Source organism: Mustela putorius, unplaced genomic scaffold (genome assembly GCF_011764305.1).
Source record: "Mustela putorius furo isolate JIRA1106 unplaced genomic scaffold, ASM1176430v1.1 tig00000997_pilon_pilon_pilon, whole genome shotgun sequence".
NCBI lineage: Eukaryota > Metazoa > Chordata > Mammalia > Carnivora > Mustelidae > Mustela > Mustela putorius.
This window is the reverse complement of record NW_025421527.1, coordinates 1,966,246-1,977,684: the sequence shown is the minus strand read 5'-3', so window position 1 is coordinate 1,977,684 and position 11,439 is coordinate 1,966,246. Positions and strand designations below refer to the sequence as shown.

At 57.0% G+C, this 11,439-nt stretch overlaps 1 protein-coding gene and 1 long non-coding RNA gene across 4 annotated transcripts in view; one reads left to right on the top strand and one right to left on the bottom strand.

Moving 5' to 3' along the window:
- Nucleotides 1-64: 64 nt before the first annotated feature.
- LOC123393728 lies at nucleotides 65-5,306 on the top strand. 3 transcript variants are annotated; one of them, XR_006608532.1, is made up of 3 exons: nucleotides 65-394; nucleotides 1,251-1,414; nucleotides 1,828-5,306. It is a non-coding gene; the product is annotated as an uncharacterized LOC123393728 (long non-coding RNA). The 3 variants fall into 3 exon arrangements; XR_006608531.1 differs by having other exon boundaries at nucleotides 67-394; nucleotides 1,823-5,306; XR_006608533.1 differs by lacking the exon at nucleotides 65-394 and adding an exon at nucleotides 401-725 and having other exon boundaries at nucleotides 1,823-5,306.
- A 687-nt stretch (nucleotides 5,307-5,993) lies between these two features.
- Nucleotides 5,994-11,439, bottom strand: part of KCNJ10 (potassium inwardly rectifying channel subfamily J member 10) — a 28,900-nt gene continuing 23,454 nt past the window's right edge. The window contains exon 2 of the mRNA XM_004775831.3: nucleotides 5,994-10,072. Coding sequence (XP_004775888.1) covers nucleotides 8,933-10,072 — 1,140 coding nt within the window. The 3' untranslated portion in view covers nucleotides 5,994-8,932. The remainder of the gene's footprint in view (nucleotides 10,073-11,439) is intronic.

The window sequence follows — 11,439 nt, the reverse complement described above, 5'->3', positions numbered from 1 at the left end:
CGCCCTCAGTGGCCCGGCCGGGGTGGCCTTCCTTCGGATTGGCTGTGTCGCCGCCCCTCCTTCCTCGGGCGGGGGCGGGACTTCCGGCTCTCGCGGGAGGCGTGGCCCACGGGCCCGGGGGGCTCCGCGGGTCTGCGGCGGAGCGGGGCGGCGGTCCTCTTCGCACGAGGGTCCTTCCCGCTTCGCGGCTCCGTCCCGCGGAGACGGAGCCAGAGACGGAGCGAGCTTCCAGCCGCGTCCGCCGGCCCGGGGGCCCGAGAGTGAGAACGCTGGCCGGTCGCCGGTCGCCGGTCGCCGGTCGCCGGGGCTCGAGGGCCGGCCCGAGCGTGCGGGTCGCGCGCGTGCTCGGGACGGAGCCCGGACCGGAAGCTGCAGCTCCGTGTCCAGACCGGAGGTGAGCGGGGCCGCTGTCCTGTCCGGCAGCCCCGGGTGGCGGGTGCGCGGGGAGGCCGGGAACGGTGCCCGCGCCTCGCCGCCGCCACGGGGCTCGCTCGGCCTCGTGTCCCGGCTGCCTTCCGGCCCGCACAGCACCTGACCCTGCGGGCCTCAGCCCCGGGGCCCCTCCCGAAAGCGTCTGCTTTCATCCGCCGGGCGACGTCGCTGCCTCCTCCACCGAGGGTGGCCACACGGGGGTGGCGGGGCTCCGCGCTCTGGAAGGTCGTTCCCACGGAAGACCCCGCCTGCTGCCTGGCCCGTCCGGTGCCGCCCGCCATCCCAGGGCTTCGGTACGGCATTTGTCACGGGGCCTTGGGACACCTGATTTTTTTGTTTCTCTTTCCTGGTTTTCTCTGGGACACTCGGAGGCGATCTCGTCCTTCCCGTGCGTCTGTCTCACCCATCCGCGGGCGTTCAGGACGCGTGGGGCAGACGTTGGACGATACCAGAGGCCCCGCAGAGTGGCATCCTGGGAGTGCTCCCAGCTCCCGGGCCGGCGGTCCCCCGGTGTCCCTCCCCCACCTCGAGCTCCGATCCCTCCCCCACCCGCCCCTACCCTGGCTTCCCTGAATTTCTCACCAAGGACTCCCGCCCCTTAGGTCTTTCCCTCCTGCGGGCTGGGGCTGCTCTTAGTCTGCAGAACTGTGAATGCCCTAATCATTGTAAGTGACATTCATAACCTTTTCCAGGAGGTCGTAGGGTTCTTGAGGTCAGGGATTATATCTTATCCTTAGTTTTTTTTTCAGTTACTCATAATTTATTGCAGTCATAGGCACATTATAAGTGTTCAGCAAGGACTGATGGCTTCGTTTCAGGGATTGATCTGGCTTCCTAGGGGAAGCTTCCTTGGCTAGAATAAAGACGTAGATGACTCCCTGCAGCCTCAACACGCAGCTCCCTGGACGGCCCCCTCAAGCCCCCGCCCACACCTCATGCATCATAGGATTGACTCTTACCCTGCGGATGAACCGTGTGAATCGTATGTGTTCCATATTCATATTCCGCTATCTTTTTCCCCTTACATAAGCCTTCGTGTAACTACAGGCCTCATGTTGGTAGTTACTTTTGCTTTGCTTTATCTTTTTTTAAAGATCTTATTTATTTATTTATTTATTTATTTGACAGAGAGAGGGAGATCACAAGCAGGCAGAGAGAGGGGGGTAGGCAGGCTCCCTGCCAAGCAGAGAGCGGGGACATGGGGCTTGATCCCAGGAACCCGGGATCATGACCTGAGCTAAAGGCAGTCACTCAATGACTGAGCCACCCTGGCACCCCGGCAATTACTTTTAACTCCAGGGTTTTTTGTTGTTGTTGTTTTTGGTTTTTTGTGTGTGTGTTTTTGTTGTTGGTTTTTTTGTTTTGTTTTGTTTTGTGTTTTTTTTTGCAGCGCAGTAGCTACACGTACGGTGAGAGCCCATCACCGTGCTGCTGGCGATGATTGCCAATAGCCAGTTCTGCCGAGGACTTGCCTGCAGTGTGTCAGGCGTTGTGCTAAATACTTTCCACGTAGGGAGGATACGCTGCCTGCTGCCTTCTCAGATGAAGAAATCAGGATTTCCAGAGGTGAAGTAATTTCCCCACGTCACATCATGAACTAACGGCAGAGCTGGAACAGAAGAGCAGTTCTGCCTGCTGCGCAGCTAACCTGTAAACAAAATGTTGATGATGAATTTTGATTTCCTTCTCTGCGCCCTTCTCATTTGATCTCTTGTCGGACTCTTTCTGAGCGCCGCTCTCACTAGGACTCTGGCCCTGACTTTTCTCTCTGCCCATGATAGCCAAGCGAGGCTTAGTCCAGAGAGCAGACGATGTGGGGGCAGGGTGTCTGAAGATTAAGTAAGGGTCCTCTGACGGGTTGGTTTAGGTAATGTGGCAGAAAGGCCTCAACCAAATGACCCTGTAGAGCGTAATTACCTATTAAAGGGATGGGAGGCACCAAATGGAGCAGATAAGAAAACCAGAAACAGCTAATGAAACCTGCGCTGGGTCACTGAGGTCAAAGGTGTGGGATAGAGGAAGTAGTTGTGGGACCAAAGAAGGGCCTGGAGTCCAGGAAAATAACTTGGACGGGGCGGTCCGACTTCCTTACCGTTTCTAGGTGGGACGGATGTATTCCAGGCTTTAAGGAGCCCTCCCCGAGCTCTTTGCCCTGGGTTCAGGGATTCCATTTCTCATCTCTCCAAAGAGCTGCAGGTTTTCGCGTGGCTCAGCTGCTCGGTGCCTCTCGAGCTGCTACACACAGTCCTTCCCCTTCCCAGTCCCCCTTCCACCGGCCGCCTCCAGGCTTCTGCCCCGGTAGATCCAGCCACACCCATGCATGGCTTGTCCCCAGCATCCTCGCCGAGGGCCCTGACCTGGGTCACTGTACTGTTTCACTCTCCTCAGCTTTCCAGATCTACTCTTCCCTTTGTTGCCCTGTTCTGGGCGGCATCACACCGTCTCCCCTGCCGTCAAGCTCCCCATGAGAACAGGCCAGTGGGAGGCACTAGCTGAGACGAAGCTTAGTCCTGCTGCCTGAGACCACCGCTTCCCCTGGAACCACAGTCCCCTCCCTTGGCTACAACTCGCACCACTTCCTGCCAAGTTTAAGACTGCTAAAGGCTTTCCAGCGGCGGGAAGGTCCTGGGAGCCTCACCATCTCTCCGCTCATTAGCCCTGCCCGCACCCTTGTAAGGAATCCCTTCATTAAATGCCACCCCTGTTAGCTCTTGGAGTGTACCCTCTTGTTTTCTGCTGTAGTGCAGGCTGAGTCAATCACTTTCCTTATTTTGTTTTTGTAGATCTTGCTTCTGTTTCCTGCTTTGTAGTTTGCTTGGAATCTATTCCTAATTCCTTTCATCCTCGGGGTCCTATACCTTGGTCCAGACCTTCAACAGCTCCGTTTAATAGTCCATACCGACCACGTCCACTACCCAGGGGTCTCTGGCGATTACCTTCGCCCCAAGCTTTTGAAAGTCTCTTAACTGGTTTAGTGTTTCCTGCCTCTCAATTCTCCTGCTAGGTTGATATTCATAAACAGTACTTTAATTAGATTCTCTCCTTCCTCAAATATCTTCGGTGGCTCCCAGCTGCCTATAGAAAAAAAAAATCGACCATTTAGCCTCGCATTCAGTCCCTCCGTGGCCCTGCCCTTTCAGTCTGTTCGCCTATAAAGCCCTCGCTTCTAGGGTTACGACCCGTCCTCACATAATACACTCGTGCTTTCTGCCTCCGGTACTTCTGACGCTCTATCAGCCGCAGAGAATCCTTCCTCTCTCTCTTGCCTACATGCTGCTTGTGCTTTGATGCTGGCCTCCAACCTCAGCTCCTCAGACTCTCCCTAGACCTCAAATCTCTCTGTCAAATGATCTCTCCTTGCACGACCGTGATCTTACTTGTCTGTTCTCTCTCTCTCTCTCTTTGACAGTTAGTTATGTCCTGCCTTATGAAATATGTTACCTAAATCTTTTACGGGTATTTAACAAACGTACGCACTCCCCTGTGTACTGGCTGCGTGAACTGGAGACACGTTCCTTTCCTCCCCCTTCCCTTGCTTCTGCGACATCCGCTGAGCAACGTACGTGCAGGCGTCAGGCTCTGCTGGTGACGGAGCGCTGACACGAGTCCCAGTCACGTGGCTCTTAAACAAGCCAGCGACACAGACATTCATCCAGCAAGTCCACAAGCACAGCTGCCGCTCTGGTAAGCGCCACGGGAGGTGGGTCTGCGACGCAGCCACAGGTATCAGCAGGCGCTTGGGGGTGAGACTGTGCGACGGGCGCGGGTAGAGCGGGCGAGGCTGGGGCCCGCGAGCCGTGAGGCGTCGCGCAGGAGACCAGCAGGTGCCAGGCCCGTGCCGCGCGCGTCCTCACTCCTGTTTCCTTCTCAGTGGAGAGGTACCTCCCGCGGAGCAGGAACTCCGCATCTGCCGATCTTGTGTTCTAACCAGACCTTGTAGATCGATACCTTGCCTGGCCTAGTGCCTGTCCCTGGGAGGTATTGTTCAGAGGCGTCTCCTAGGTCGGTGTATCGGGCCCTTATCGGGCCCTTAGTGTGTGCGACTTGTTACTGTATCTTGTTTTCCTCACAGGTTTGCAAGTTTCTTGGAAGTTTAGGGGGGGCTGTGTGTATGGTATGTCTTGTATCTCAGATGTCTTGTGACCCAGCCCTCAGTTAGTGTTTCCTAAACGTTGTAGTTAAGTCTCTCCTTCCACCTCCCTCTGTCCTTCCAGTTCTGGGGAGCAGGGGTCAGAGACTCTGGGATGTGTTACCCCTTGTCGGAGAGGACTCAGGACTGGATACGGGCCACCGGATCTTTTTTGGGGAAGTGATGGACCAGAGTAGAAGAGAGATAAGAGAGATCCCTTTCTTCGAATGTTGGGGCACAAGGCCCCACTGTGAAGCGAATAGTTCTGGAGAGCCTCAAGGATACGTAAGGAATGTCTCTGCGCAGCAGCATGGAAGGGAACTTGGGCGCTGACTCGCTGGCTGAGAGGAGCGTTGCCCAGCATCCCAAACAACTTAACTTTCCTGGACGGAGCTGAGCCAATGTCCAGATTTCTGAGTCTTAACTTCTTCTTCTTCTTTTTTTTTAATCCTTTAAAACCCAAGTGTGAAGGGTATTTGCTACAGGATCCTAAGGTGGATGAGGGGCTGCGGTACTGAGGGAGGGAGGGGTGACCGCGGGGAAGGGGCAGGGCCGGGCCCCGTCCAGCCCCCGCAGCGCAGCCTCCCTCCACCCTTCGCTTCCGCAGACAGGCCTGCGGGTTCAGGCCCGAACACTAGGTTGGCTTCGATTTCCAAAAGAAGCTGGAGTAAAGCACAGAGATTCGTCCATTTTATTCAGTAGCTTATTCTGAAAAGACTAAAATTAAATAAAAGAAACCAAACAAGCTCCTGGTCTTGTTTGACTAGGTAAGTTTGACCTCGTTTAGTCTTTAATGCGGCGACTGGAAAAGCCGCCCCTGGACAGTTGTGCTTCAGGAGAGCTGGCCGTGACCGAGCTGTTTATCCACAGCAAGGGGGGACACGTCACCTGCTGCAAAGAAACTAGGTTCAACAGCAGGGGAATGGACCAGGGTAGCAGCCTTGGGGAGGGGGCCGTGTCCCCGACTTAGAGCAGTGTTACAGCTGGCGGCTTTTCTCTGCCCAGGCCTTATGGGGAAGCCCCCGGATGGTCTCACCAGCTGGCAGAGATGGGTGGTGGATAATGCAGTGGAGCAGAGTCAGGATTCCAGAAGATTCTCACGGAGCTGCCCCCTCCCCCCGGGGCAGCCGCTAGCCCCCTTCTCCTGTTTGCCACGCGTCCCCTTACCCCCACGCCCAGTGCCAGGACTGGGGCTCTGCTGGCCTAGAGAGCATCTGGGCAGCCTGCAGCCGCGCACAGAGGGCTGGGTCTTGGCCTTGGGCCCGTCCTGAGCCCCACACCCTTGCCGTGCTGATGTTTGGAGGCTGAGGTCGTGGCGTCCCGTCAGTGCCCCCCACGCACCGAAGAGGTCAGCTCCCGGTGGGACTTCCCGTAGCAGGCTGAAGCTGCTGTGGCCCCCCGGCCCTGTGCAGGAAGGGCACATACAGCGTACTTCAAGAAAAGGACACAGAAGGTGCTTTTATTTTAAAACAAAACAGAACAAAAAAAGTGCTACAGTGACAGGACACGGCCGGGTGCAGCACACAGCATAAGTGGGTTCCATATGCCTGTGGCCCCAGCAGCCACCCCCTTCCTGTCTCCCTCCTCCTGGACCTCAGCCCGCGGGGCTTCTCAGAAGCCTCAGCGGGCATCTCCTCGCTTCCGAAGAGCGGCTTCCCTGCCTCCCTCTCCCATCATCAAACCCGAAAGCCTCCTCGGCTGTCTCACTTCCATCTCGAAACCAGGATCACTGGTCAAAAGTCTGGAAATCGGGGGAGTCCTACCCCCAAACCAGAGCAGGATGTCTGCCCCCACGCTGACATCTCCTTTCCATACATTCAGGATATTTGACCTAAACACATCTATATACATCGTACATCTCTCCACGTATATATTATCTCTGTGTCTCTTTCTCCCTAGGTCAGCCTTCCATTCGCACCACGTCCTACTTCCTGAGCCTCCACCCAGGTCTCGGCAGCTGGTCCAAGGGAGACTGGATTCATCGATTTCACTGGGTCCCTCAGCAGTGCCCTGTGTCATCGTCACACCCTGAGTACCCTCCCCCATTGGTGGTTTTGCCCATGTGGCATCTCCCCGCTAACATCGGTGCTTAGGGCTCCTGCCATTCGAAGTCTATGGTTGGCGGGGCCAGGGGACCCCAGACCCGGCTGCTTCTCAAGCTTGTCTCATAGCCCGAAGAAGGGTTTCAGCTCCGAGGAAGAGGCCATAGTGTAAACTGCTGGTTGGGGGTGGGGGGGCGCAGTTTTCTGGGAAGGCGTATGGGAGAGTCAGCGAGGCTGTGTTAAAAGGACAGTGTGACTTAAAGTGCAGCTTAGAGCAAAGTCTGGGGTCCCAGAGGAGAAGCAAAAAGGTTAAGTCAGAAGATGTCCTCATTCTGTTACGCAAGAATCTGAGCAGCGTCTGGGACCTAGAGCGGACAGCAGGGGACGAGGGAGAGAGGGTGACCCTCAAGAGGGACGCGGCTGTATGCGGAAGAGACTAGTGGAAGATAGCTTGCTGTTGGGTGAGAAGCGTGTGCGCGCACACACACCCACAGTCCAGTACTCTGGGCCTTTGCACGTGGGAAGAAGGTAAGTCTGACGTTGAATAAACTTGAGAGCCTAGAAACTGGCTCTTTGCCTTCTGTTCTTCTGTGTCGGATTTTCAAGTTTTTCTGGTTCTGGTTTTCTTGAGAGCCAGGGACTGTTGGTGGGGTTTGCGGTCCGTGAAGAATGCAGGATCTTCAGTTTTCAAGTTGTGGTTAGCCAAGTTCGAGGAAAGATGCACGTAAGAGGGTCTTACGCGGATCCTGTGGTGACCGTGGGTCCAGCCTCAGAACCGTGAGGTTTCTCTGTAAAGCTCTGCACGCAGACGCACGTGCACATTCTGGGGAAGCGTGTAGCTTGTAACAACTGACCCGGGTCCTCCCGAACAAGCTGCCACTTGACTCGTTCAGGGGACTCTATGCCCGGCCCCCATGGGGGCAAGGGGGCACAGTTTCTTGTACCTAAATGAGACCAGGAGGCACTCTTGGGATTTGGGGAGAAACTTTTGGGGATTTAGAGAAAGTTCTGGGGCCCCTTCTCCCTTCTTGGCCCCTCCCACAGCCCCCAGCAGGGAACAAGGAACAGCTTGGTCTCCTAAAGTGTCCCTTTAACTCCCCTGAAGGTAGCTTTGTGGCAGAGGAGAGTGGAGATGGGGCTGGTGCCCACTTTAGCCCAAGTCTCGGGAATGGCTAAGGGAGACCCTGGTTATTTGATCAGGAGGCATGGTCTCCTTCCCTCCCAGCGTTGCCTGATAAGCTAGCTGACATTGTCAGAGGGCCACAGGCAGGAGTGATGGGGGGATGGTGTCTGCCGGCCACAGAGTTCTGCCCTGCTCCAAGCCCTAACAAAGCCCTAACTCCCAGAGGCTCCATACAGCAGTCTGGAAACCTGAGAATTTACTCCTCCTGCATGGTGGGGTTGATGTCACTTTCCTAGGGAATCTGGGCCCTGTAAGTATCTGGAACATCATTTCCAGACCTTTCTGTGGGACCTGGGAACATACTGGCAAGGCTCAACCCATCCACAGGTCGCAGGGAAACAAATCCAGGGCTGTGTGCAGAGTAGGGTCAAGGTCTTGGACAAGAGTCCTGCACTAGTCCCTCCACATCGAGAGTTCAGATTCCGGGATGGGTGCAGGTGTGGTGTGACCGGTTCAGGTGTCCTGGGTCAGCCTCAGTTCTCTGGGAGCAGAGGCGGCTGTGAAAGAACTGGGTATTGGAAGAGAGGGTCCACTTGAGAGAATGGAAAGAGGAAAACCGGTGACCAGGGCGCTAGATTATCGTCCAAATTTACCAGCAGAAATAAACCCCCTATGAAAAACCCTGACTTCTCTCAACAGGGCTTGGTAGCGAACCCAGGATAAATGAATTCCAGATTCCGATCTTTCTAAGGCACAGACCCCGAAAGGACTATCAGAGTCTTGCCTTAGGGAACCAGCTGGGTGGGAAATTAGAGGTGGTTGGGGGTTCCAGCCTCAAGCCACCAAACTGGACGGTGGCGGTGGCAGGAGGTGGGGGGAGTCTATCCATCCACCTGGAACGGCCCTCCTAATGTGAGTCTCCAAGCATGGCTGAGGCACTCAAGCCACTTCAGCCTAATCTTCCCTGTCCTTCCCCCAGCCTGTCGTCAGGGAGTTGTGCGTCGGGCGGGAGTGGGGGAGGTGAAGGGGACGATGGAAGGACAGCTCGGACTCCAGTTGGCCTCGCCTAGCCGCAGGCCACCAGGTTAAAGCAGAGGGAGTGGAGGATGGGTGCTTCGGGGACTCTCCAGTGAGCTCGGGTAGCAGCCCTCACCCAGGATGCCAACAGCGGAGAGACCAGAGGGATGGGGAGGTGGGAAGCCGCCATCAGACGTTGCTGATGCGCACGCTAAGGGCGCTGCCCTCCTTCTCCGCTTGCTCCCGCAGCGACTCCTCCAACTTGAGCTTCTCCGGGTCTCCGTAGCGCGTGGTGCTGTCACGGAGGCCACTGGGAGGGGCCACTTTCACTACTTGGTCGAAAAGGCTGAAGTCCGCTATGTACTTGCCGCTGGCTGACAGCGAGATGGCAGGTGTGAACTCGTAGCCCCAGAGGATCTCCTCCGGCAGGTAGGAGGTGCGCACCTGGCAGGTGGCACTGGTGGACTCCACCGTCCCGCTGAGAATCAGCACCAGCTCGAAGTCGCCCTCGCCGCTGCGAAGGGGCAGGTCCTTCAGGGGACTGCTCTCATCCACCACGTGGTAGAACGTCAGCGGCAGAATGAGGAACGGGCTGTCCGAGGCGGTGTCCACCTGGAACGTCACGTTGACCTGGTTGAGCCGGATGTTCTCACCCTCTTTGGTCTGGTGGGTCTGCAGCAGTTTGCCTGTCACCTGGCAGCCGATGAGGAGGCTCTTGCGCATGTTGGCGACGCGGATCATGAGGCAGGGCTTCCCGTCGTGCGCGGCGACCACGGCGTGCTGGCTGAACCGGATGGTCTCCGCCCGCTTCTTGGGCCGGGCGATCTTGGCCAGGAAGGTGCCCGTGATGAAGATCTCCAGGATGGTGGTGAGCACCAGCTGCGCGATCAGGAGCACGATGGCCAGCGGGCACTCCTCGCTGATGTAGCGGAAGCCGTAGCCGATGGTGGTCTGCGATTCGAGGGAGAAGAGGAAGGCCCCGGTGAGCGTGTGCACCTGGACCACGCAGGGGGTGTGGTTGGCGGGGGGGCCCAGCTCCAGCAGGTCCCCATGGGCCACTGCGACCAGGTACCACACCACGCCAAAGAGGAACCAGGTGCCCGCGAAGGTCGCCGAGAAGAGCAGCAGCTTGTACCGCCACTGCATGTCGATGAACGTGGTCCACAGGTCCTTGAGGTAGAGGAAGCGCTTGTCGGCAATGTGCTCCATCCTCACGTTGCTGCGGCCGTCCTTGGTCAGGACTCGGCGCCGTCGGACCGCCGGGCCCACGAGGGGCCGGCTCTCCGTCTGCGTGGTCTGACTGTAATACACCTTGGCGACTGATGTCATCTGGAGGGAGCAAGACAGCGTAACGCAGGTTACAGCAGAAACCCAGCCGACTCCTGGCCACCCCCCAACACGAAGGAGGAAGTCACGTGCGTTTGGTGCCACTGACTGGTCCTTACCAGTAGCCAAGATTTATGAGCGCCTGCTGAATGCCCAGCGCCGCGCAAGACCCCGGGGGGTCGACAAGAATGGCCTCGTCGTTGCTCCCCGAGGACCCGCAGCCCAGTGAGCGGGACTCGTTCAGTGAGCCAGTGCTCGCACCGCAGTCTGATCCTTGCGACTCTTGGGAGACGCAGAAAAGACTGGGTCGTAATCAGCTCACAGCGCCTTGAAGGTGGGCCCAGAAGAGAGGGCTCTACCGGTCTCTAGTCCCCGTAAGGCCAGCTCTGTGATGCCCTCTCCTCCTGAAATAGGGTCCCTCCCCTCCCTCATGAATGGCAGAGCAAGAAAGACGATCCTGTTGAAGTCGTTCCAGGCCAACCCCCCTTAAAACACACAAACCCTTCATTTACTCACTTTTCTCCCAGCCCCGAGTCCGTACTCATTGGTGACACCAAGATACTCATCTGGCTCAGGAAACAGCAGAAACCGCCCATCCTTCTACCCCTGGAGATGTCCTCTGAGCACCCAGTCCATTTCACCATGTCTTACGGTGATTACTCCTAACCCTCTACCGTCACCATCACTATCATCTATTCGCATCACAGCGGGGGCTCGGTCTGGGTCGGTGGCTCTGGGAAGAGCACAGATGGGACCCGAGCAAAAACAACTGAGCCACGGTGGAGAACCCCACAGCGAGGCCTCCTGACGGTGCGGGTGCAGGGACGTTTCCCCGGGGACTCGGGGACTGCCGGGTCACCGGGAAAGTCGCCTTGACGGGGTAAAGTAGGAAAGTTCGCGTGTATCAGTTAGCACGCGCTCCGATTCAGGATTGCTGTTTGTCCTGAGAGAAGAAAGGGGAGAGGCTCGGAGATAGGAGACCGCTCGCTTCCTACAAGGGGCCGGCACCCCGGCCCAAGGACTTGAGCTTTTCCAGCAGAGAAAGGATTTCAATCACTGGAACCCTGGGATTCTGGCTCTGGAGGCCAGACCTTCTGGGAAGGAGGAGGGTGACCTCAGGGGCATTCGGTCCTTGGAGAACAAAGAGGTTCATCACATTCTCTGTTCCAAAAAAATCTGAACCATTGCATTTTATCCCTCACACTGCTCCCTTACCCCGTCTTCCCCACGACCGACCTGACACCTGGAACACGAAACTATCTGGGTGCATTCAAACACCGATCCAAGTAGACCCTAGACCGGCGACTGGCAACGGACAAGAGTCCCGGAATGCTCAGAGGTAACCAGGAGCCTGTTCGGCCAGCCTCTAC